Source organism: Epinephelus fuscoguttatus, linkage group LG1, assembly GCF_011397635.1.
Source record: "Epinephelus fuscoguttatus linkage group LG1, E.fuscoguttatus.final_Chr_v1".
Classification (NCBI taxonomy): domain Eukaryota; kingdom Metazoa; phylum Chordata; class Actinopteri; order Perciformes; family Serranidae; genus Epinephelus; species Epinephelus fuscoguttatus.
The window spans coordinates 19,757,695-19,783,182 of record NC_064752.1 but is presented as its reverse complement, the minus strand read 5'-3'; the positions used below and the strand labels follow the sequence as shown (position 1 = coordinate 19,783,182).

Below are 25,488 nucleotides of genomic sequence, written 5' to 3'. Positions count from 1 at the left end.
GGATTTCTCCTCACTCATTAGGTCGAGGTCTACACAGTTTGACACACTGAGCGTAGTACTTGCATTTGCCCATGTCTTTGAGCTAGTTTGCCGTCTCTGTTTGTCACTCACGCTACAGCAGGAAACAACACTTCAAAATGAAATCACTGTGTCGGAAACTCACTGACCTTAAAATAGAGTGTGGTTGTTTTTTTGTTTTTTTTACAAACGACATGTTTGTGAGTCAACTGCACTCCATTCAGAATGGACTGTGACCCACCAGTTGGGAAGCACTGCTTTAAAGCACTTTTTAAACAACAGGTGAACACAGTGATCTTTCTCTCCTGAGCTTAATTGTAATTTAATGGCTGATTAAACATTTGTAAAAAGAGTTGAAACCAGCCACTGGAACAGATACAGTGATGCTGACTGAGAGCGTATAGGTGTTCGCAGGGCCTTAGGTTCCCCAGCTCAATATCCTCTTAATATGACTCATTAAGGAGATTGTTCTTAGGTTCTGACCTGGGGAAAAACATTGGCTGAGATCCAGTGTTAAATGTATGCTTCCCTGGGTCAGAAACGATTTGGCCACCTACTGCCGACTAATGTTACTCCCTGAAAGTTACAACCACAAAGTTGTGGGCAAAACAGTTTTCTTGTCATCAGACAGAGATATTTCCTCCACCTCACTGTTATTGTACATAACTACATATACCAGTTTATGTTTAATCACAACTTTGGACATGCAGGAACACATGAGTCAAAACAGTGAGTCACATGAGCCAAAAAAACAAGTCACAGCTTGTACCAGAGCAAACTCTATCAACAGAATATAATGAAGAAGTTAAAGTGTTTTGGGACCATCAGACCACCCTGCTGTAATTCCATATGTTATTAATCAAAATTTCCCCATCTGGAAAAGCGAGCATATTTGAATATAACGTGTTCACAGGAGAGATGATGCCACAAAAAATCAGCCATGCCACACACCTTGTAAAACATTCTGTCAGCAAAACGCAGCAGCTCCCCGAAGAGGTTGAGCCAGCAGTGCAGGAAGGCAAAGAAACACAACAGAAGGAGCATTATACCTGAGACAGACAGACAGAGGGAGAGAGTTTATGAGGAGTGCTTTTATTCTGGGCATCGCTCCCAGCTTTCTCATAAGAATTGTAACTTGACACTGATGCTCTTATATCAGCACTTACTCAAAAGGCTATTCACTAAAAGAGAGTAATAAACATTGTCAGGCTCTGATACCTGTATCTGATTGCATAATAGCATCTTTAATCTTATCACTGACTCCAAAACACTAGAGACTTAGTTCCTCCATTTCCATATTAAGTGATACATTAACCAGCGCTGACTCATACAGGTAAGAGATAATGGAGGCTGTAAGCAGAAGTGAGGTTACAAATGAAGATGAACTTTAATACATAGGCCTTTGTTTGTTTTCTAGTGACTTCCTACTAATATCTGTCGGAGCAAGCTCCATGCACGTAGAGAGTAGAGAGTCCAGTACCTGGTAATATTGAGTTGAACACAGCAAGAACCATCGTTCGTTTACTGAACGGCTGGTTGGTCTCAGGTCTGAAGACAGGCACGCAGAGCCGCACCAGGATGAAGTAGCCGTAAAACAGGCATCCTAAGATCTGCAAATTGACCGTTAAAATATAAAAACATTACAATAGGACAAGGAAATTGAATACAGAGCACACTTGAGAATCAGCACTGGAAAACTGGCGATAGCTGTGTCATCTAAGATATCAGAGATTAAAGCTTTTGAGCAGCTGTAGTTTATGACTGCCCCACATTATCAGACAACTCACAAGTATGAGCAACTTCTAGGTCAGATCATTTCTAGGTCATTGACCCCAACATAAACCGTTGTGGTATTCTGTTATGTAATCCGAAAATGAACTCTCAACCGTTTTATCTTACCATTCCAAGTGTGATGCCAACGTACTTCCATCTAATGTGCGTATTCCTGTAAAGAACAGACAGAATATGTCACAAGTACTATGACACTATGCATTTATACAAACAGTGTAAATACTGTATTGTGTGGCCTGCTTTGCTTTTCTTACAGTGTGTTATATGATGTGAAATTTGCTCAGATTTTCCACTCAGCATTAGTTTTTAGGCACACTTTTAGTGTAAAGAAGTACACAGTAACAGCCCGCAATATCCTTAGAAAAATTCAGTCAGTCTACTGCTAACTTTCATTACACGTGACTTTTTTTTTCATAATTTGGAAGCTTTTGAAGAGGCAGGTTAAGTAACCCCCTACTTTACAATCTTAAGTTTCATCAAGGCTCAACAGCAGGGTTCCACTGGTATTGTTTTAAGACAGAAGTCTGATACAGATTTTTTTGTACTGAAGCTGCTGGTTGACAATATTTTGCTCAATGTTCAGTATCTTAAAGTCTCAGAGTGCTGTATTCTGGTCAGAGTGGAAAAGCCTCTAAGGCAGCATTTTGCATGAAGTATCTGCTCACTATTAAAATTTCTCCTGAAACCTCTCAGCCTTCTCATGTGCATCAACATTAGGTGTGAAAAGTCATCTAGAGGGCTGCACTGGACCCTTTGTTGGGCCAGTTCTGGCCCCCAGGTCGTATGTTTGACACCCCTGTTTTAAGAACACTCTGGGTTTAGCCCCGGCCTCTGTTAAGGGATCCTCCCCAGGCACTTTTTAAATGCATGTTTATGTACTCTAGCATCTCATTTATGGTCAAATAAAACATGAAGAAAGGCCTGCATACTATAGCTCCCTGAACTGTCATTTATGAGCACATCCACAAGTGACATTTCAAGCTAATGCTCTTTTTCAGACTGGCATCTTTTAAATATACATGCTCTGGTCACATGAAAGTCACAAGGAGATCCCAGTGAAACACAACAGCAATCTTTTATTGGTTACCTCATTTACATTCAAAATACTAAAGAAAAAAAAAAAAAAATCATTGTGAATGAGAGCAGCACTCTGTCGCAGGCCAGGCTTGGCCATAAGTTGAGTTACTGTTCACTGCAGTAAAGTGTAACATATCAGTGTGACAGTGAGCCTGCAGGATACTAAGACCTTGAAATAAAAACACCTGAAAGGAATTCAGCCATTATTACGTTTAATGTATCTGCGCTTTTGAGACTGCGACATGCCAAAATGTATTACTTGAAAAGGGCCTATTAGACAATGCAAAATGCTACTACTTTGACTTTGCTTTAAATTTTACCATTTTCTTAGTTTGTGGCACAAAGTCAATAATAAATGCACTTTCTAGTCTTAGCCACCACTCAAGGTGCTTTACAACATGTCAGCATTCACCCATTCACACGCATTCATGCACTGCTGGCAGAACAACCATGCAAGGTACTACCTGTTCCTCAAGAGCAATAACCATCCACATGCACAGTCACACACCGATACAAGCCATTTAGTGTTCAGTATCTTGCCAAACAACACTTCAACACGTAGACTGCAGGGGCCAGAGGTCAAACTGCTGTATTTCCTGAGCCACAGGCACCAGTAATAAAATAAATATGATGCTCACTCTGGTACATATCAGCTGCACTCACATTATTATACAGTACTATCACTAAGTAAAGTAAAAGAACGAAGAATAAGCAAAAGGGATCCCTGTCAAAGCCACAGTCTTACCGAGGATATGATTCCCTGTAGATGAGTGTTGGACAGAAGAGGAAGTACAGATAGCTGGAAAATGTTGGTAATCTGGGACTTTCTCCTGGAAAACAAACACAGTTCAATAAGTATGACCATCAAAGAGAAGAGGTCCAGTGTGAATCCTAAAACCTGGCAGTAAAATATCTTTTAGCAGTCCGAGTTGTCTTGAGTGATTTTAAAGAAGGTTTTCTGTTGAAAAGTAACTGATTTCAGGTCTGTGGTTCAGACATGTGGTTCTCATTTCATTTTCTTGTGTGGAATAATACGAGCCATTAGCAGCTCCATTTGTGAACACTCAGGGTTTACTGTGCCTTAATGTAGGGGGCTGCTAACAAACGGCTGTTTAATATAAAGCAGCAGTGATTTTATCACAAAATCGTTAAGCCATTATGTCAAATTGTCTGTTTTAAAGACTCTAATCTCTTTTGCTGAACTATTAGCTGTGCTCCAGTCAAGCTCCAAGTTTTTACTAATGACATGTACAAATGGTGAAACTAAGGAAGCCCTGAGAGGCAAGAGAGTCTGGTCCAAAGTTTTGCCGGGTTCTTTTAAATTACCTTTTTTTATCTGTGAAAACTGGTAAGAAAAAGTTTTGACAGGTGTTGATTTTGTCGGCATTATTTTGAAAACTTGTAATACTGATTTTGGCAACAGGAGGCTGAAGTGCAGCACTGCCCCAAATAGGAATAAAAGCATTCATATTTTCTTCCATGCACTCTAAACACAAGGTGTATATAGCAAGTTATGTAACATTACCTTGTGTTCAGAGCGCAGAAGAACTTAAAACTCACCTGGAAGAAAACATGAATGCCCCATTAGTCCTATTTAGACCATGGGGTAGTGCTGCACTTCAGCCTCTTGTGGCCAAAATGGGTAATACAACTACAAACACTTGGAAAAAAGTAATTATTTTTAATTACTTAGGGGTCCAGGGTGTAAGATTAAGGGGGATTTAGGGGGATTAAGTGGCATCTAGTGGTAAGGACTGCAGATTGCAAGCAGCTAAAATTTCTTCCGGCTAGAATTCCTTCAGTGTTCATTGCCCTGGCGGTTTTTACCGCAAGCTAAATTATCCATAGAGTTCTCTTCCTCTCCAAAACAAACAGATCCGCTGATTAAAACGGTCTCTTCTCCATTGTTCAGCATGTCACAGATGAGCCCCTTGCCTGGCACCTGCTAATGTGAGCTTACCTATTTTGTCTGATAAATAAAGATCCAGGTGACCAGGAGTTTTTTTTTTTTAACCTGGAGCTGAAATATCCGCAGAAAATATGTCTTCCTCTCCAAAACAAACAGACCCGATGATCTTAAAAGGTAAAACACTGAATAAAGCAGTTTCGCATTAAAAGATCCATGTTTTTCGACAGTCCTCATCATGGATGGGCTGCTAAGTAGAAAATACACAGTTCTTATTTTCAGGTTATTCTACACTGGAGAAAATGTACTTGCCAATATATCCTCCTAAATCCTACACACTGGACCTTTAAAAAAAACATCGACCTGCCAAAACCTTTCTCCCACCCGTTTTCAGAGATATAGAAAAGATAATTTATAAAGATGATCCTGCCAAAACCTATATTTTACCTGTTCCACAGATTTAGGGGGGATAAAACATTTGAGGATTATCCTGGCAAAAACCTTTTAGTCACTTGTTTCAAACCATAAACACAGAGGCGAAAACAATTTCGATTGGACATGGAAAATGGATCACAAGGCTGAAAATCTGTTAAAAACAGAAACTTATTTTCAACTCATTCCAAACCCACATTCATACCACGGACACTTCTACGTGACTGTTCAGTGTTCTCCTGGAGGCTTTTTACTGCAGCTAGTATTCACATTTAACTACTTTGACTTTTACAGTCAAAAGGTACTAGAGACACATTCTTCCTCCTCTAACAGACTTTTACAATAGGATCCCACGGGGCTGCACGTACTTGAAGTTATTTATTGTATGTGGGTGTATTCACTGTTAGTTTTAACTTCAGCATGAATCATTAGACGGTAACCTGCTGAGGTCTGTTTTAGTCATTTCTCTCCGGTGTCTGGGAGCGTCACTGTGACGAATGATACTGCCTGAGAAGAAAATACACCTGACATCAATACAATGCAGCGCCGTACCTTCCTTCGTTGGATTCTTCATGATAACAGGAGCGGTTTCTCTTATGAACGAGTAGCTCTTCATCAGGAATCGAATCTGAGGGAAAATTGATACAGTTATTATGTGGAGTGGGACACAGTGTATCAGTATGAGCAGCTTAATTGGCTGCCTTTATTGCGTGGATTGACAAGGTGCCTGAAGTGGACAACCTACGTCTTTGTGGCCTCAATCTCATGTTTCTATGTGTGTAAATATTGACTCAGTGAGGTATTGTATTAGCTCACTTCTGTAATTAATCGGAAGGAAGAACAACAAAAGGGAAGCGTATCTCACGACAGAGGCACAGTTGGAGAACTGGTTGATCATTTTAGCCTGCCATAAACTGCAGTTCAAACATGATGCGTCATCAATCTGTATACAGCAGGGAACCACTTAGTCTTTTTGGGCATCCAATGCATTCAATGACGCATCAAAAATCAGTATAAAGCAGTTTATATATGGGATGGGCAGCATCAGAAATGCAAATCTGCTGATTGGATCCATGTCAGGTGAGGATCAGGACCGGGTTTCCCAAAAGCAACTAAGCACCGGGATTATCTCACTCCAATGGAGCTAAAATGATCGCAGTACTAAGACGGTTTTGGGAGACCAGGGGTAGACCAGATAAAGAGGATGAGGAGGCATTACAGTACGGGCCCATGATGTTCAAACCGTGGCAGCACTGAGATCTACCGTCTCTTTTGCTGCCTTTCCAGCTGGAAGTCTCCCATCCCTGGCCAGCAGAATTTTCTTATCAAAATGTTCCTGCTGATGGCAGTGAAAGGCCGCATTTATAATTTGGATTACCAAAGAATATAACGTTATCTACAGTCCACAGTGTGTCTGGAACAGGTCATTCCTTCCTGCAATAAAAACACTTTAATCAAACTGCAGGGGTTGTTACAAAAAGTGACCCAGAACTGTAAACAACCTCTAAACAACCTACATTTCTGGAAAAAAGCTGCTGGAACTGTAAAAACCAACCAGCTGCTTATGTAAAATCACAAATGAAGTGCTCATGTCAGCTGTTTCATCCATACTTATGTCATTTACTTATCAATGCATCATTGTTTGGCTACTAGCAGGCAACCCTCAGTTAAAAGTGTACGAGGTGGCAGAGGTGGGACCAAATCATTGTTTTGCAAATCTTAAGTCTTCACACAAAGTCCCGAGTCAAGACTAACAAGCCCCACATTGCACCAAGGGAGGCATCACTTTTGTAGAATAATAACAAATGGAAATCTTAATGATTCTAAGGATTTGTGCTTTGTGAGCTGGGCAAAGAGAATTTTTACTGCTTCCTTCAGATCCACTACTTCCTCCTGAAGAAAAAAAAGGACGAATAGCTCAGATAATTATTGATGCTTGTAATTAAAGAAAACACTAAAGGCATCATGTGCCTCAGGTGGTGCAGTGGTTAGCACTGTCGCCTCAGGGCAAGAGGTTCCTTGTTCGAACCTGGGTTTTGAACCAGGATGGAGAGCCCTTCTATGTGGACTTTGCATGTTCCTCCCATGTCAGCACGGGTTTTCCCAGGGTACTCCAGCTTCCTCCCACAGTTCAAAGGTTAATCAGTGACTCTAAATTGCCAGTAGGTGTGAATGTGAGCATATGCATCAGTAGTCTGGCAACCTATCCAGGGTGTACCCCGCCTCTCGCGGGCTCCATGTATGGAAAACCCAGTGGACCTCCACTAACTCCATGTTTTGGTGAGATGTCCACTTTCAAAAATCTGAACCAGCAACTCAAATTAAGTGGGTCTCAGCCCACCTGCTGCAGGGAGTGTGGCTCAGTTTCAGTGGACCATGCAACAGCTTCTGGTTCTGTCCATATGTTAAGCCTTTTTGGAGAGCTGCCCATTTGGCCTGAAATCTGATTGTACCTTGGATATATTCCTAAAGGCCTCAGTAATAATGACACATGCCATTTGAAGACTTTTATGGCCAGAGGTAAAAAAAACGATTAGGAAATGTTGGCTCGAGAGGAACCCTCCCTCCATTAACCTTCTTATCAACATAATCAGCTCTATCCACTCAATGGAGAAAATGACTTTCACTCTTCGACTTCAGAAGCAGACGGGGGATGAATGCGGGGTAAAATGGGATTATTATAATCATCTGGACATGTAACAATAATTTTTCTGAACTCCTTATAGGCATTATGAACTGTACCTGTGCCTCCTTTTCTCCCTTAGTCTTCTCCCTCCCTTTTCACTGACTGAAACCGTACTGTCCCACTCCTGTCCTGTTCTACGTTAACACAAAAAATAAAAAATCTAAGTATTAAAAGAAAAAGACCAACACAAGTCAAGTCCCAAGTCCTAAACTTTGAGTGTTGAGTCTTAAACAAGTGCCACTTCACCAATTGTAATGCCTTTTTTACAACAGAGAAATAATAGATGTAAATATAAATAATGAATGCTTTCTTAATTTTGTTTTTATTTGTCAAGACACGTTTGTTGGAAGTTTTTAAGTCTCTGTCTGTAATTTTAGACCCGTACATTTTGTGTACTGCATGACGTTTTGGTTGACCACTGTGCTGTTTTTGAGAATAAATTATCTTTGGTATTATTTTTCTCAGTAACATAATATTAGTTATTCATGCTGATCTCCTGCAACTTGATTGCATGTTGTCGCATTGGTTCAAACAAAGGGGATGTGGGGATTTAAGTGCTGGGGTCTAGCGTTAATGTAGCCGATTCAGGAAAAGAAGCTACTTTTAATCTTTAGGCCTGTGGTAAAGTATCAAATATTCTCAGTCAAGTCAAGTTGCTGTTTTTTTTTTTCTTATTTTGTCAAGTCAAGACTAAAGTAATCAAATTTGTGACTTGAGTTCAGACCGCTGCTCGGTGGTTTTTACAGTCTGTCGGCTCTCACTTTTACTCTCTTGATCCCTCACGTTCAACTCTGCTTGCTGCCACAGCCCCCTCCAACACCCAACCCTTCTCCTCATGTGATTAAAGCTTGTCGTCTTGCCAGGCTCTAATCATCGAGCGTGTTCACAGCTATCTCTGATTCTGTACCATTACTGTATGTGTTACAGGGGATTAGTTCTCCCAGCAGAATCCTCGACGCCGCTCGGATTCTTTGAGAGGCTCCTAGACAAGTGGAGTCTTTCCCTCCAAATATATATATATATAATAAATAGTCAATTCCTTAACATGTCTCTGACTGAAATTACAAATTAGTGTGGATATTTGTTGCAGTGAGAGGAGTACGCCATGTGAATGTAGAAGCAATAAAAAGTTGGGCAGCCTGAGCTTGCTCACAGGCTTTGCTACAGACTATAAATAATGCCCCAACAAATGCTATTTGTCTGATACATCTAAACAACATTTCACATCTTTATTGTAAGAGAGGCAGAGTTTGAGACGCAGGAGGAACCAAAGTTTTATAGTTTTTCTTCTGTTTACTTTGTAGTCAGCCTAATTGTTCCCTTGAGTCGGTCCTCCAAAAACACTTTGTCTTATCAAAGTGTTGTTCCCGAAACATTCAGGCAACAACACTCATAAATAGCAGGAGTGAATTAGCTTACACTTTTATTTGTTAAGTTTAGTGTTCTGTTTGTTTTCCTTTTATTTAGGGCCTTTGTGCTTTTAAAGTTGTCTCAGTGCAATCTCATGCCTCATTATATTCATGCCTCTTGTCCATGTCTACTATTACATTCTATTCGACTGACGGATGTGATGTCTTACACACAGGTGACTACAGCAGGTCATCAGCTCACCTGTACCTACTATAGTTATTGTGCAAAGTGTGGATTAGACATCAGTTAATACAGGATAACTGCATTTTCTTGTTAGGAATCAGCCAGCGTACATCTCAATACATTACATCTGTGACCAGTAAAAATCAGATCATATAGTCCATGCTGATATATCAGTAAGGCTCTAATGTGAATGACATTTTCATTCAGTGAGACGTCACGCAGTCTGTAACTTTTGCACCCTGTTCATAATAAATGTGACAGCATTTACTCCTCAAACACACACTCACCTGCTCCAGTATCACAATGAACCGCGAGGCCGGAGGCAGCTGGTAGTGCACAGCCACGTAGATGGGGAACAGTCCCAGTACGCAGGTCTGCACTGCAGATAGGACCAGGCCTGTGCCGAGAGACAGCCCCAACTTAGAGGGTGAGCTGTGGTACAAAGATCCCCAAAACACCAGCGTGTAGTAAGGAGCGAGCAGGGTGTAGACAAACATCACAAACCAGGCCCAGGTGACTGTTCCCACCTTCCCAAAGGCCCAGAACAGAATGTCGAACTCCAAGACCAACCTGAGATTATATAATGAAAGAATTGTTAAATGTTTCCAACAATGTTCAAACCAGAGGAATTTGCAGTTTCATTCAAAGCAGAGATGCGTTTCATTTGGTCAGTTGTAAATGGTAGTTGCTCAAACTTTTAGGAAAACAAGTGGCAATCTGCAGAGCTAAAAATTGAAGCCTAGGGAGTCCAAAAACCTGCAGTTTCTCTAATGGTCCAATTGATGCTGGCTCCAGAAGTGACTAATCCCAATAGATTCCTATTTTAAAATGCCCAGCATTACAGCAGAGATGAACATGAATACAGTCCTGCACAAAACAACAAAGGTTTTGGTCTCTCTAGCTATTTTCATGACAACTGTACAGAGTTGATTTTTATGTAACTCACCCATTTAAATTTCATTAAGGCTTCAAGTTATGCATAATTAAGGGTACTGATTGACAGGTGGGTGCCATTCTTTGAAAATGTCATCACCGCGATGTTGGGTAACATGGCATAGATTAACTCCAGATTCAGAGTCTAAGTTTACTGAAATGTTTTTGTCATCTATAAAATGTTCTTGTTCAGTGTTTGGTTTTACTAAAAGACCTTGGAAGAAGTACATTTTGTTTAATGGTTTTATGCCTGTTTTTCTGGCAAAAAAATTGCATTATCACAGTCAATCATAGCTGTAAATACACTGTGCTAACCAAGCTCTCAGCTAGCATTAGGGTTAGCTTCACCCTCTCATCCAAGAGGTCACATGGTCGCATCTGGCTCCAAAAATCCAAGATGGTGATGGCCAAAATGCCAGACTCGCGGCTACAAAACAGGAGTCCACAATCCAAGGGGTAAAATCACGCTGGTTCCATCCATTATTTTACACAGTCATTGGGAAACACCAGATGATATGTCAGAGAGTGAGGAAGAAACTCAGCGAGCTGCTCCTCTGCAACAAAATAATTCTGATTTATTGATATTATATTTCTAAATAAATCCAAGTAGCTCATGCAACATTCGACATACTCATAAAGTTTTTTATAGTATAATTGTTTTGATCTAGGCTCCCATAATGGAATGTGCCACATAAGGTGTATGGGTGGTATATATATATATATATATACATATACAGTACAGGCCAAAAGTTTGGACACACCTTCTCATTCAATGCGTTTTCTTTATTTTCATGACTATTTACATTGTAGATTCTCACTGAAGGCATCAAAACTATGAATGAACACATGTGGAGTTATGTACTTAACAAAAAAAGGTGAAATAACTGAAAACATGTTTTATATTCTAGTTTCTTCAAAATAGCCACCCTTTGCTCTGATTACTGCTTTGCACACTCTTGGCATTCTCTCGATGAGCTTCAAGAGGTAGTCACCTGAAATGGTTTCCACTTCACGGGTGTGCCTTATCAGGGTTAATTAGTGGAATTTCTTGCTTTATCAATGGGGTTGGGACCATCAGTTGTGTTGTGCAGAAGTCAGGTTAATACACAGCCGACAGGCCTATTGGGCAACTGTTAAAATTCATATTATGGCAAGAACCAATCAGCTAACTAAAGAAAAACGAGTGGCCATCATTACTTTAAGAAATGAAGGTCAGTCAGTCCGGAAAATTGCAAAAACTTTAAATGTGTTCCCAAGTGGAGTCGCAAAACCATCAAGCGCTACAGCAGAAACTGGCACACATGAGGACCGACCAGGAAAGGAAGACCAAGAGTCACCTCTGCTTCTGAGGATAAGTTCATCCAGTCACCAGCCTCAGAAATCGCAAGTTAACAGCAGCTCAGATCAGAGACCAGATGAATGCCACACAGAGTTCTAGCAGCAGACCCATCTCTAGAACAACTGTTAAGAGGAGACTGCGTGAATCAGGCCTTCATGGTCAAATAGCTGCTAGGAAACCACTGCTAAGGAGAGGCAACAAGCAGAAGAGATTTGTTTGGGCCAAGAAACACAAGGAATGGACATTAGACCAGTGGAAATCTGTGCTTTGGTCTGATGAGTCCAAATTTGAGATCTTTGGTTCCAACCGCCGTGTCTTTGTGAGACGCAGAAAAGGTGAACGGATGGATTCCACATGCCTGGTTCCCACTGTGAAGCATGGAGGAGGAGGTGTGATGGTGTGGGGGTGTTTTGCTGGTGACACTGTTGGGGATTTATTCAAAATTGAAGGCACACTGAACCAGCATGGCTACCACAGCATCCTGCAGCGACATGCCATCCCATCCGGTTTGCGTTTAGTTGGACCATCATTTATTTTTCAACAGGACAATGACCCCAAACACACCTCCAGGCTGTGTAAGGGCTATTTGACCAAGAAGGAGAGTGATGGAGTGCTGCGGCAGATGACCTGGCCTCCCCAGTGACCGGACCTGAACCCAATCGAGATGGTTTGGGGTGAGCTGGACCGCAGAGTGAAGGCAAATGGGCCAACAAGTGCTAAACACCTCTGGGAACTCCTTCAAGACTGTTGGAAAACCATTTCAGGTGACTACCTCTTGAAGCTCATCGAGAGAATGCCAAGAGTGTGCAAAGCAGTAATCAGAGCAAAGGGTGGCTATTTTGAAGAAACTAGAATATAAAACATGTTTTCAGTTATTTCACCTTTTTTGTTAAGTACATAACTCCACATGTGTTCATTCATAGTTTTGATGCCTTCAGTGAGAATCTACAATGTAAATAGTCATGAAAATAAAGAAAACGCATTGAATGAGAAGGTGTGTCCAAACTTTTGGCCTGTACTGTATATATATGGTAGTATATATGGGTAGTTGAGTCATCTAATGGAAAGTGTCACATTAGCTTAAGTTATTTGGAGCTATTTTTCATCAGAATGAAAGGACATAACGTGAATAAATAGTTAGCACTGACGCCTCACAGCATGAGGGTCCTGGTTCGAACCCAGGGTGGGGGAGACCTTTTGCATTTTTTCCCCATGTCCCCGCGCGTGGGTTTTCTCCAGACACTCCCTGTGACAGTCTGGCAACCTGTCCAGGGTGTACCCTGCCTCTCGCCCAATGTCAGCTGGGATAGGCTCATTTCATTGAAAGACCCCTAGTGGCAGAAAATACATAATGTGCATTAAAAGACTAAAATTAGGCTGAAAATAAGGACATGAACACCGAAAACACCCAGCGGGGGCAAAGCGTGTCCTGTGGCGAGCTGCCATGCAATGACTCTGGGAAGCAGCTGCAGATGTTTGATTCTATGGTGAAGTGCAGCCAAACTAAAAGTTGGGCGTAGTTAAATTTTTTGAGGCTAATTGCAGCCAGAAAAAAAGCTGCAGCAAATCAGTAAACAGAGTCCTGTGACTCCTGTTACATGTTGTCTATTGTTGCAGAGACTTTTTTCACTCCTGAAACACATGGCCCCACCTCCCGACTATAGGAAAATATGAATATTGTGGCAAGGTGCACTTTGGTACTGCTTGGTGTGTTTTGGACATAAGGTGATACATTCTATTTGCCAATGTGGTCTGATTTCACAGGGTTTTCAATAAGCATTTTAATTACATTAAAGCATGACTGGATTTAATGAATGACGAGCATAGTTAAATGCACTGAATATCTTTCCAATTATGTTCTCTGAAAAGAGCCCTCTGGTAATAACAATAATAGATTTAGAATGCCCACTCGTTGCAGTATGTTGTTGCAGGGTTTATTTAATTCAACACGTCCACTTGCAATATTATTATTATATTTCATCAGTTTCCTCCACATTAAAATCAATGTTAACTGTGGGTGGATGTATCAAATAATTTTCACACGGTCGAGTTTCCATCTAGAGAAACATAAGAATTAAACTCGCAATCCTGCGTCTGCAAACAGCAAGCGAATCATTACTGAACTGCCCAAAGCAACAGCAGAAATACTCGGAGGGACTGATTGCTCTATCTTCCTGCTGCCAGATGAGCAGAGAGGCAGGGAGAGACAGAGGGAGGGACACAATGAGGAAGAGAACAAAGATAAGAGGGTTTTTAAAGGCTTTGGGGTAATTGAGTTTCTGTTAGATTTAGTTCAGGGTCGCAGAGTCTGAGACGCGCCATTGCTGTAAACAAACGCACCTCCAACACACAGACACAAACACACATTCATGCACACAACACACTGACCTGCCCTGGTCAATGTAGTCCACAGCCAGTGTGCTCAAACAGAAGATGACGAGTACAGCGATGAACATGTGGTAGATGGTCCTGATGTGGTTGATCTCAAACAGTTCGCTGATGAAGAGGAGGAGAACTGTCATGAATACAGCTCCATGGTTTATTCATGTGTTGTGCTGTGTACATGATTTGTATTTGAGTGATTTGGCACATAGTCATGGGGACCACGTACGCATTGATCTCTGTTGTAGACTCAAGCTGCATAAGCACAAGCTGCATAACTCCCCTCAAGCATACCATGCCGATATCCATATTTCTCAAACATTTTCACCTGTCTTGCCCTCATTAGGATGGGTTATACTGTTTTTTTCTTTATATACAGTTAGTCATTTAGTTAAGTGACTTTAACAGATAAAAATTACAATAAGAACAGAACACACAAAGGGGGTTAAAGGTCCAGTGTGTAGGATTTAGAGGGACACATTGGTAGAAATGGAGTACAATATAATGAGTATGTTTTCTTCAGTGTACAATCACCTGAAAATAAGAATTGTTGTGCTTTTGTTATCTTAAAACAAGCCGTTTATATCTACATAGGGAACAGGTCCTTCTCCATGGAGTCTGTCATGTTTCACCACCATGTTGTTTCTGCAGTAGCCCACAACGGACGAACCAAACACTGGCTTTAGATAAGGCCGTTCGAGTTTTCATGTCAGCCACCATAATTAGCAGCCCTTCAACGATGAGTGTTGGAAAAACACTTTTTTTAATGTGAAACTTCTTTCTTCAGTGTTTTTACCAGTTTAAATAACTGGATCTGTTTATTTTGAAGAGATGGTGAGACCTGCGAATAATTCGGCTCTTTATAAAAACCTCTTGGACGTGGGGCGTCGGTGGCTTAGTGGATACAGCAGATGCCCCATGTACAAGGCTGTTGCCGCAGGGGCTCGGGTTCGACTCCAGCCTGTGGCCATTTCCTGCATGTCACTCCCCCTCTCCCTCCCCCTTTCACACTTGTCTGTCCTGTCAATTAAAGGCTAAAATGCCCAAAAAAAATATCTTAAAAAAAAAAACCTCTTGGACAAGTCACCAGGCAAAAAACACGAGCACACATTAACAGGTGCTTGGCTAGTGGCCCATCTGTGTCAAAGAAACACATATTTGTAACATGAAACGTCTTCATTCAGTGTTGTTGCCAGTTTAAATTACCAGGTCAGTTTGTTTTGAAGAGGAAGAGCCCTCAGTGGATAATCCCGCTTCCTGAATGGCTGGACCAGAAATAAGGTGAGCACACAGCATCAGAAAAAAAAAGATTTGTGATTTTTTTTTTAAAGAGTTTTAATCACATAGTGTGTTTGTTTTGAAGAGGAAAAGACCTCAGATCCTGTCAATTAAAAACCTGGATGCCACTAACCCCCCCTAAATCTTAAACACTGCTCCTTTAACTTTATATAGTGCACATGAAAAAAGTACTTGTCATAAATCTATTGAAACCCTGATGACGACATGATAAATGTGCATATATTTATATCTATATGGTGTATTGGAGAAGACTTGCTTAATTTCGATGGACTTGTTTTTCACACTTACTCCAACAGCGACGGTCTGGCCATGAACACTTTGCCATCAACCATTCTCTGAGATCTACAACAAACACAGAAAAACACAAACATATATTTTGCTGCAGTTAATTAGAGAATAATATCTCTTCCAGATAATTAAGGAATAATATGTGCACTAGTACATTTTTCCTTCTACTCCTCCTAAACCCAATAATATTCTCTGACCTTTGTCTGTCTGCTGCTGGCTGTTCTCCAGTGTATATTCTTGTTCTCTCACTGCTGCTGTTCTTTGTTGCTTTGCCTGTTTGTCTTACTGCTTGTGTATGCTACTTTTTTCCTGTTTGCTGTATTGCCTGACGCTTTTTTCTTCCAGCTACCTGCCCCCATTTACTGTATGTGCTAGTCTGCATGTTGTCTATGTAATGCTAACATGCAGTCTGTTGTGATGATATGTAAGTAATGAGATGTATAAGAGGCTTTGCCTTTTGCCAGGGCCCCATTGTAAATGACAATTTGTTCTTAATGACTTGCCTGGTTAAATAAATGTTAAAACAAATCCAAAACAAACCTGGATGAGGGGTTTATTGTCGTCTTTCCATTAACTGTTGGCTGTAGTCGGGTAAAAGGCTGGACAGACTCAGTCAGTGCTTTGTCCAGTAAATCACTGAGCTGATCCTGGACCTGCTCCAGGACTTTCATCTTCACCTTCTACAAGACGACACACAGGAGAAAATGTAGTTTTAGCTTTCTTAACTTAAGTTTACTTTATCCGTTATATATTTTACACACTCTTAAAACATAACTTCATGCTGTATCCTGTTTAGCTTCTGTATTTTCTCGTTCCACATGAGTAAGACAGAGGAGCAAGTGGAGTTATGGATCACCTGTGCATGTTTCTGCCACTGTCTTAGATCTTCCTCTTGTGAATTATCATGGTCTCCAGCTGTGGAGAGAAGAAAAAGATTATTTCTAACTTTTCTACATGTACTGTGGGAAAGTTAGGAGATAATTGGGAATCCCACATGCTGATGCTGCACATATTTCTGCAATAATCCCACATATAGTGACTTAAATCTGTAGTTGGTAACTTTTATAAAAAATAACTTTTTGTCATACTTGCTGAAACTGTCACTTCATGCACACAGTAGTACATGAAACAGTCTGTGAAAAATCATGCTGCTCTGCCTCCTCTTAGTGCTGCTAATGGCATTACTGCATGTGAACAAAAGCAACCAGTCAGAGTTGAAGAATCTGTATCGCAGCTGTCAATCATGTCGATCACGGCTCATGAACTGTGGTCAAACTGTAAAACAAGGCAGCGGCTATCAAACATGAATCAAGATTCTGTTAGTTCATTGCCTATTTCTCACCTCAAACATTTCAGAAACATATTTCCGTGTACTGTTTAACTGTAATATGACTGTAAGTTTGTGATCTGGCTGCCATGTTTGATGCAGTTGAGCCAACAACTAAGCACCGCCCACCAGCCGGAGCAAACTTTCTTATTTTACAGCTGAACAGTACACTTAAATATGTCTCTGAAAACATTTTTGGGCACAGTAACACACGAGCAGATACAATAGTGACCATCGCTTACAGGGTGATAATGGCAAATGGTAAATGGACCTGCACTTGTATACCGCCTTTCTAGTCTTCCAACCACTCAAAGTGCTTTTTACACTATGAGTCACATTCACCCATTCACATACACATTAACACACTGGTGGCCGAGGCTACTACACAAGGTGCCATCTGCTACTCAGTTTTTAATACACTCGCACACCAATGGAACAGCCACCCAGAGCAAAATTGGGTTCAGTATCTTGCTTAAGGACACTTCAGCATGCAGACTGGAGGAGCTGGGGATTGAACCACTTATCTTCCAATTAGTGGACAATCTGCTCTACCTCCTGAGCCACAGCTGCAGTGCTGGTTGTGACACAAAAAGAAAGCTAAGGCTCGACTTTGCTGATCAGAGTTTGCCAAAAATGAACTCTATGCAATGCGAAGATGCCAATTTGAATGTTTTATTCGCCCCTTTGCTCGTACTGAATGGAAGAAAACGGGAGGCAAATATTCGCTGGGTGTTAATTTCACTCATGTGTAACTGTACCCTTTGACTGCAGCTCTTGAGCATTGATTGACATAACTGACAGCTTCTCTGGAGACTCTTCGTTCCGACTGGTTGTTTTCAATGAGCCGTGGCAGATTCTAGCAAATGCCATAAGGAACACAAAGATTGGGAGGGGGAGCCTCTTCAGGGACTATCACTCTTGTGTATTTCTGTGTGAATGTAGCTGTAGCTTTAAGATACACACAAATTACTTTCATCTTACACTGTCTGTAATAACACAAGTGATAACACAAACAATTGTGAAAAGATGCAATCACCTCTGAACAAAGTGTCATAAGAGAACACAACTCAATAACATAAATGAAAACATTTTCTATAAAAACAAATGAGTATGTAAATATATCATTGATCATACCCTGACCAGAGACCTCATCTGACTGACGGGCTCTGATGTTTCGGCGCCACAGTCCGTTAGGTGGCTCTGCAGTCGTCATGGTTACCACCCTCCCACGCCACAAGACTTAGGACAATCTCCTGGGCTGCAGGTGGAAAATCCTGTGCATATCAGAGCTGAAGGTGAGTCTCACACATGTTCATTTGCTTCCCTAAATGCTAGAGATTAAAAACCAATAACATTTGATATTACATCGTGATACGTGACAGATTAATGCTGCCAGGTTCGTATTTGCACGGTCTAGCCTGCTGTTTGTTGGCCTGATAGGAAGGGGAGAACATAACAGTCCTTGCTGACCCCGTTGACCCCACAACAGTTTGGATCCGCACTTGGCTCAGTTCCCGGTTATAAGCTGAGGTAAAGCCATACTGGACTATTGGAGCAGAAACACGCTGGTTTATTGCCCTTTAAGGACAGAGACACTCCAGTAAGTGAAGTCATATCAGTTGTTTTCACCTGTTAAAGGACAGAGGTGCAACATACTCAACACATTCAACCCACGGAGGGCAGTGCAGCAAAACTTTTCACTCTACATGATTTACTAAGGATTTACCCTTTGTTGAGGCTTGACGATATCGAGACGAGAATCTTCAGCTATAAATTGAGAGATTAAATGAGGTCACTGTCTCGTTGCTGGCAGGTTGCCTCATGCCAAAAACCATTAATATTCCTGATGAGCCTCAGTCCCAAGGAGGTGAGCTTCCTCATGTGAATCCCAAACTGAAAAAGTGCGCAAACTCCTGACCTGAATGCAGAAACATACTGTGGAGTGGGTCAGGGGTTTTTGAACGGTAGTTACCTACAGTGCCTCGCCATAACACGAGTGTTATCACCAGTCATTGGAGCTCAAGCTAAACAATGTAAACAAGTGATAAACCCGGACTACCTGTCCCTAGTGGAAGTTCACACACTATAGATAACACACACACAGAGGACTGATGGAGAGGTGAAAGACACATAGTGACCTCATTTACTAATCCATGCTGTTTGATCATTCCTCAGGAGAAACGTCAACGCAGCAGCTTTGTACAGATACACAGATTATACATGATGTGGCTGCAGATGATGAGACGACAGAGAAAGAGATCAAAAGGAACATGTTTTTGAGACTTTACGCCATAATTATGCATGATACTGGGTAAGGTGAGGTAGGGATCATGCTCTTATTGGCTTAAGGTCCGGCACTCTGTACGCCCGCCATCCTCCCCAACCATCTCCTTCAGAAGCCTACGCAGCACCTAAGATTCCTGAGGGAGTTTGGTGGAAAATCCTTATGTGATTCTTCATCACCCAGAGACTAACAGCACTGCAAAGAGGCCTACAGAGCCAGGGCTTTTGTTGGAGGCAATGGCGAGAGATTGCAGCTGGGATTCTTAGGATAATTGGGATAGATTTAGTCTACTCATTTGTTATATTATACTTAGGAAAAATACTTTGTACCTGAAACTGTCCCACACCAAGATGAATATTTATTAAAGATACGTTTGGCAAGTAGTGGGAAAGCCATAACTCGCAAATGGTTTCAAGTTGATCCTCCAACATTGGCCCAGTAGCTGGCGATTATAAATGAAATACTGCATGGAAAGACTTTTATTTTAAGGCTTGAGATGGAAAAATGTACAAAATATTGGGAGAAAAGCACTCTCGCCTCACAGCAAGAGGGTTGCCGGTTCGATCCTGGGCGTGGGAGCCCTTCTGTGCGGAGTTTGCATGTTCTCCCCGTGTCAGCGTGGGTTCTCTCCGGGCACTCCGGCTTCCTCCCACAGTCCAAAGACATGCAGATTTGGGGACTAGGTTAATTGGTAACTCTAAATTGTCCGTAGGTGTGAATGTGAGCGTGAATGGTTGTCTGTCTCTGTGTGTCAGCCCTGCGATAGTCTGGCGACCTGTCCAGGGTGTACCCTGCCTCTCGCCCGATGTCAGCTGGGATAGGCTCCAGCCCCCCCGCGACCCTCAAGAGGATGAAGCGGTTAGAAGATGAAGATGAATATTGGGAGAAATGGATTGTGTTTAAATGCCATTAAGAAAATTGTGACGCTGTATGCCAGGATGCAAGTGACAAACGTCCTGCGATTTGATCTTGTAACACCCATGACAACCTTATGTTCATTGTTTCTTAAATAATTTATCATTTGCCAAAGACTTACAAAAACTCTGATTTACATTTAGTTACTGTATGTTATGGGAATTCATAAAATAATCAACTGATTTTATAACTCAAAGTAATCATTCATTCATTCACATTACATATAATTTGTTTAATTTTTTATTACATAATTTATTTATGTTTTCACTTATGTATGCTATTATGTTTTGTTTCTCACTATGTATTATATTGTCAGTTGTTAAAAATATAAATAAATATATTAAAAAACAGTCTCTGGGCAAATCCATTTGCTGAGTAAGGCCTCAAGATGTAAATAAAAATGTATGAAAGACAAAAATATATATAAAAAAATAAATAAGCACTCTAAGTTCCATCAGATTGCCCTTTAAAGAGAATTTAGAATATATTTTCAAGGCCTTTAATATGACTGAAGCTCATCCAACCTGTTAGAAAAACAGAATGTGGTTGCATCACCTGCAGAGTTATTTTTAAACTTGGGTTGTAAAACTTGGGTTTATGGCTCACCTCCATCTCCACATCCTTTGGCAGGTAAAAGAGCCAAAAAATCCAATTTTGGACAAAGTGGAGGACGCATGTGTCGTAATAGCTGAGATCAGAGGTGTGATAGCTTCAGGCTCCTCAATATTTCAGTAACTTAACTCTACCACACGCGTATAAGATGTATACTGTTGATTTTGAGGAGGTTTTAAAACTTGGGGCTGTTGTTATTTTTGATCAATCTTAATCTAACAACAGAGACTGTGACACAGCACTGAGGTCATCTGAGCTGTTTAGGGGGACTGAACAGGTTTGAAATTATGAATATAAGCTTTAATCAGTAAATTAGCACGATAAAACCCCTTCCTCAATCACTGCCTCCTTAATTACAGCTTGTTAAACTAACATAATGTAGATGATGACTAACACATCACTACTGCAGATGGATTACCAGAGAAATAAAAGCTATAATGACCCAAATTCATTTAGTCAGTAAAAAAGATCAAAGAAAGGACAAATTTAATCATATTATGCAAATAAGATGTCACAGCCGTATTGAAGCATTAATTAAATAGTTATAATTAATGATGTCGATGAATGTTATCAGTCATTTTGGGATCAAGTGAGGACTGGCTGAGAAACACATCCTCGAGGTTTGTTGTAGGGGAATATAATGTGTTTGAGATCATGTTTAACCCTTCGAGTCACTTCCTAATATTTTGTTTTTAGTTGACTGGTTCATTATCTGTAATGACTGTAAGGTCAGTGTTGCTGTATATTCCCCAACATCAATTGATTAAATCACCATTTTCCTTCAGAGCTTTTAATGTCATCAGAGAACAAACACTGAAAAACTGATCAAACAAGTCTATAAACCTAACTCTTATATGTATATAGAAATTCATATATGGGTCAGGGTGTTTACACGTATCTGGCACTTAAATTTAATGGTTTTTAAGACCTTTTTAAGATGCTTTTTAATCAAATTTAAAACTGATTTTTCATCAAATAATCTTTTCTCATTCAAAGATTTCAGGCAAGTATAAAGGTGAGAAGTATATATGTCGTCAAATGCAGAGGTATGTTTTATATAGGATTATGGCTATTAAAGTTAGGTTTGGTTAATCTACATTGTGTCATCAGGTAAGGGCAAGTATACAGTAAAAGAAAAGTTTAAGGTTCAGTGGTAGGTTTGAAGATTTGTAACATCAGAAATGTGGACTTGACTCATTTTGACATTAATTAAAAATGGATAAATGAAATTATATAAAATATTTCTGGCAATTAAGCCCTCACAAAGTCAGATTTAGGGCCTAATATTTATGAAAATAAATTGAAGACATCTTGTTTAAGACCTGCACATACCCTGTAAGTTCACAACTTTTATTTTATCACCCTCTGTTTTCAGTGTCTACATTTACAGAACTACCACTAACCTCCTAAGAATTTTCAGCCATCACTCTGTTCTCTATTTTTGTCGTTTTTAAAACAAAATTGTAGATAGCTGTGGAATTAAAATCACACAAAAGACAGATGTCAGATACACATCAGGCAGACAAGGACGATAAACATTTGTCATCGTGTCAGATTTATACTCACACAGTCTTCTAGCCTTGAGCTCAGTGGAGGCAGATTCAATCAAAGACTCCTGCTGAGAGAGAGTTGCTGGAGCGTTTTTAAGTCAGCCTGCATCACAGGTCTTGTGATCTGTGTCCTCTCCTTTCCTCTGCTGCTATTTTGCACTTTGCCCTTCTGGCTCCTGGCCCTGGGCAGGACAGGTCCTCCCCTTCACCTCCTCCACTGGATGCATTAAGTCATGCAGCAAAACAGTGAAGTTTGTCCTGACCTCTCATCTGATCAAAGAGATGGACTTTTATTGCACAATGTATTTATAGCACGTATTTTATTATTGATTTTTTTTATGCACTCTCTACCTGGCATAGCTGTAAAAGTAAGGGTTAGGTTCTTTAGGTCAAAGGTTTTCAACAAGAAGTGGGTCAAAAACATAAAATCTAGCTGCTTTTACTCTGCACTTAAAATTCAAGTCACTTCACTTGAATATTTGACCTGTGTAGAATGATGCATCTGCAGAGTATGACAATAGAAGCCTGTCTGCAAATGTTTCTTCTGATGGAGAAAAGTTTTTTTCTGTGCTCATCTTAAATCTGAGTTTTGGATGAAAACACACGAGATATCTTGTGTTATTCACAGATTCTGGCTTTTTCAGGGAGGGAGAAGGATAAGATGTAAAAACACAAATTATTATTTAAAGCAGAGTATTTCTGTATGTTTTAAAACAATGGTCCAGCCACAGGGTCCATATTTCTTCTTAGTCCTTAGTACAGGGTCCATACAGTTTAATACATTTAGTGTCATACTTGGGTTTGGCTGTGTTGTCAAGCTAGTTTGCTGTCTCTGCCAAGTAGCTGTCCATTAGTCACTGGCTCGACAGCAGGAAACAGCACTTCAAAGTAAAAGCTTTGCGCCTAAGAAACGAGATCATATTTCTCCTGTTTTAGTTTCTCTGCATTGGCTCTCTGTAAAATCCAGAATTGAATTTAAAATCCTACTCCCAACTTACAAAGCTCTAAATGGTCAGGCTCCGTCATATCTTAGAGAGCTCATAGTGCCATATTATCCCACCAGAACACTGCACTCTGAGAACGCAGGGTTACTCGTGGTCCCTAAAGTCTCCAAAAGTAGATCAGGAGCCAGAGCCTTCAGCTATCAGGCTCCTCTCCTGTGGAATCATCTTCCTGTTGTGGTCCGGGAGGCAGACACCGTCTCCACATTTAAGACTAGACTTAAGACTTTCCTCTTTGATAAAGCTTATAGTTAGGGCTGGCTCAGGCTTGCCCTGAACCAGCCCCTAGTTAGGCTGACATAGGCCTAGTCTGCTGGGGGACCTCCTTACACCTCCTATAATACACCGAGCACCTTCCCTCCTTCTCTCTCTCTCCTTTGCTAACACTCATGTCCTGTTACTGTGACTCGCTAACTTGGCTCTACTGCATGTCATTAACTCGACTTCTTCTCCAGAGCCTTTGTGCTCCACTGTCTGGCAGGTTACCTCGTATCACAGCTGTGCCTGGATAGTGTGACATGAAATTCACTGTACTTAAAGAATCAAGTGTATTTTTTACAAACTTGACACATTCCCGAGTCACTTGTGATCCATTCAGAATGGACCCAGGACCCACTTTTGGACGGCTAAGCACCAGTTGCGAACCACTGTTTTAAAACATGTCCAGAGGGGATATTAAAAGATCACCATCCAGTGGAAATAAACACATTTTAAAATCTCCTCTTTGTGCAAACATGTCTCAAAAACATAGCCGTAGCTGATGAGAAAATAAAGTGTGAAACCACTTTCCCCATAAAGCCACAGCTTTGACCAAAACCAGCCATGCATGACGAAATGAAGACTAGATGAGCAGACTGATGGCAAAGGTCATTTACCCTGTGGCCAGATAACACCACACAGTGTTTGACACACTTCTAGATACTCAATGTTCTGTGACACTGTGACACAATTCGATTAAAACATAAATGCTTTTCACAATTTGTCTAAAAAAAAAAATCAGGCTGTACAATCAGTTCGCTTTGTGTCCTTGTTCAAAAATGTGTTTAACTTGGACAGTAGTTTGAACACAGTAAGCTCAAAGCAAATGTAGTGTCAGAGATTACAGGTCACACTGTACTTAGAAAATCTTTTCTGTCTTTATGTGTCTTTAAGTCTTTATGGGGTGTTTCAGTGAACAGCACGTTAACTAATGAGCCACCTGCATACGAATTTTCCATGGAAATGTATAAGTGGGAAAGTGGTCTCAAATTCAAAATACATAACAGCACATCAGTCTTGATCTTTGTCATTTGTACAAAACTGTATGGTTATGCCGATTATGCAACTGGATTTTATAAAATCAAAGCCACAGCAGAAAGCAACGTATGAAAGATAAACAAATCCTCCTCTTTGGGAGCTTATTTCAGTTCAGTTGACCGAAAACACTCCCCCCTCTGTGTCCTGTGCTGCTCTGCTTATTGATTTGTTTGGGTTGAATGTCCCTGTCCCTGTTGGCTTGTGTTTGTTTTTTTTTCTCCTTCTCACAATAATTCAGAGCTTACAACTCACAGTACACTATAGTTACTACATCAAAGAAGAGCACAGAAGAAAAATAGTTTCATATCCAGAGATTATCCTGACACATAAATACTAAATACCTTTACTCTCCCAGTTCTTTATCAACCTGTTAGTATATCTGGATTTATTGACAACAAACTGTACCATATGCATGTTTTTTTTCCTTTGGTAAGAAACTGTAGGAGATGGAGGGTTTATATTTTATTCAGAAAAAAAAAATAAACCTCCTGAGCAACAGTAGAAGAAAGAAAAAACTGCAACACAATCCCCAAATATTTTCAAAGGCTAAGTGTGGTGTTTTTCAATCTTAACCATACTTTTCCATGTGTTTGTGTCTAAGTGACTGGGAAAATGGGAAAAAAAAAAAAAACATTCTTAAAATTGGTCCAGCATTGAGTGAGTCAGCTGCAGCCGGCAGCCATGAAACAGGTTGTAGTGTAATCCTTGAGGGTGAGGATTCTCAGTCATCCAGGTCTCAGTAATCTTAAGTGCTATATC

At 40.6% G+C, this 25,488-nt stretch overlaps 1 protein-coding gene across 2 annotated transcripts in view; it reads right to left on the bottom strand.

Moving 5' to 3' along the window:
- Nucleotides 1-22,576, bottom strand: part of soat2 (sterol O-acyltransferase 2) — a 31,013-nt gene extending 8,437 nt beyond the window's left edge. Inside the window, exons 1-13 of one of the 2 annotated variants that reach the window (XM_049585926.1) lie at nt 22,449-22,568; nt 22,286-22,353; nt 18,206-18,345; nt 16,601-16,659; nt 16,285-16,424; nt 15,745-15,798; nt 14,164-14,271; nt 9,791-10,073; nt 5,777-5,852; nt 3,632-3,716; nt 1,918-1,963; nt 1,499-1,628; nt 970-1,067 (exon numbers count right to left, since the gene is read on the bottom strand). In XM_049585926.1, the coding sequence (XP_049441883.1) occupies nt 970-1,067; nt 1,499-1,628; nt 1,918-1,963; nt 3,632-3,716; nt 5,777-5,852; nt 9,791-10,073; nt 14,164-14,271; nt 15,745-15,798; nt 16,285-16,424; nt 16,601-16,659; nt 18,206-18,284 (1,158 nt within the window). In that variant the 5' untranslated portion in view covers nt 18,285-18,345; nt 22,286-22,353; nt 22,449-22,568. Of the gene's footprint in view, nt 1-969; nt 1,068-1,498; nt 1,629-1,917; nt 1,964-3,631; nt 3,717-5,776; nt 5,853-9,790; nt 10,074-14,163; nt 14,272-15,744; nt 15,799-16,284; nt 16,425-16,600; nt 16,660-18,205; nt 18,346-22,285; nt 22,354-22,448 lie in introns of both variants that reach the window. The other variant, XM_049585935.1, reaches the window with a different exon arrangement.
- Nucleotides 22,577-25,488: the final 2,912 nt, after the last annotated feature.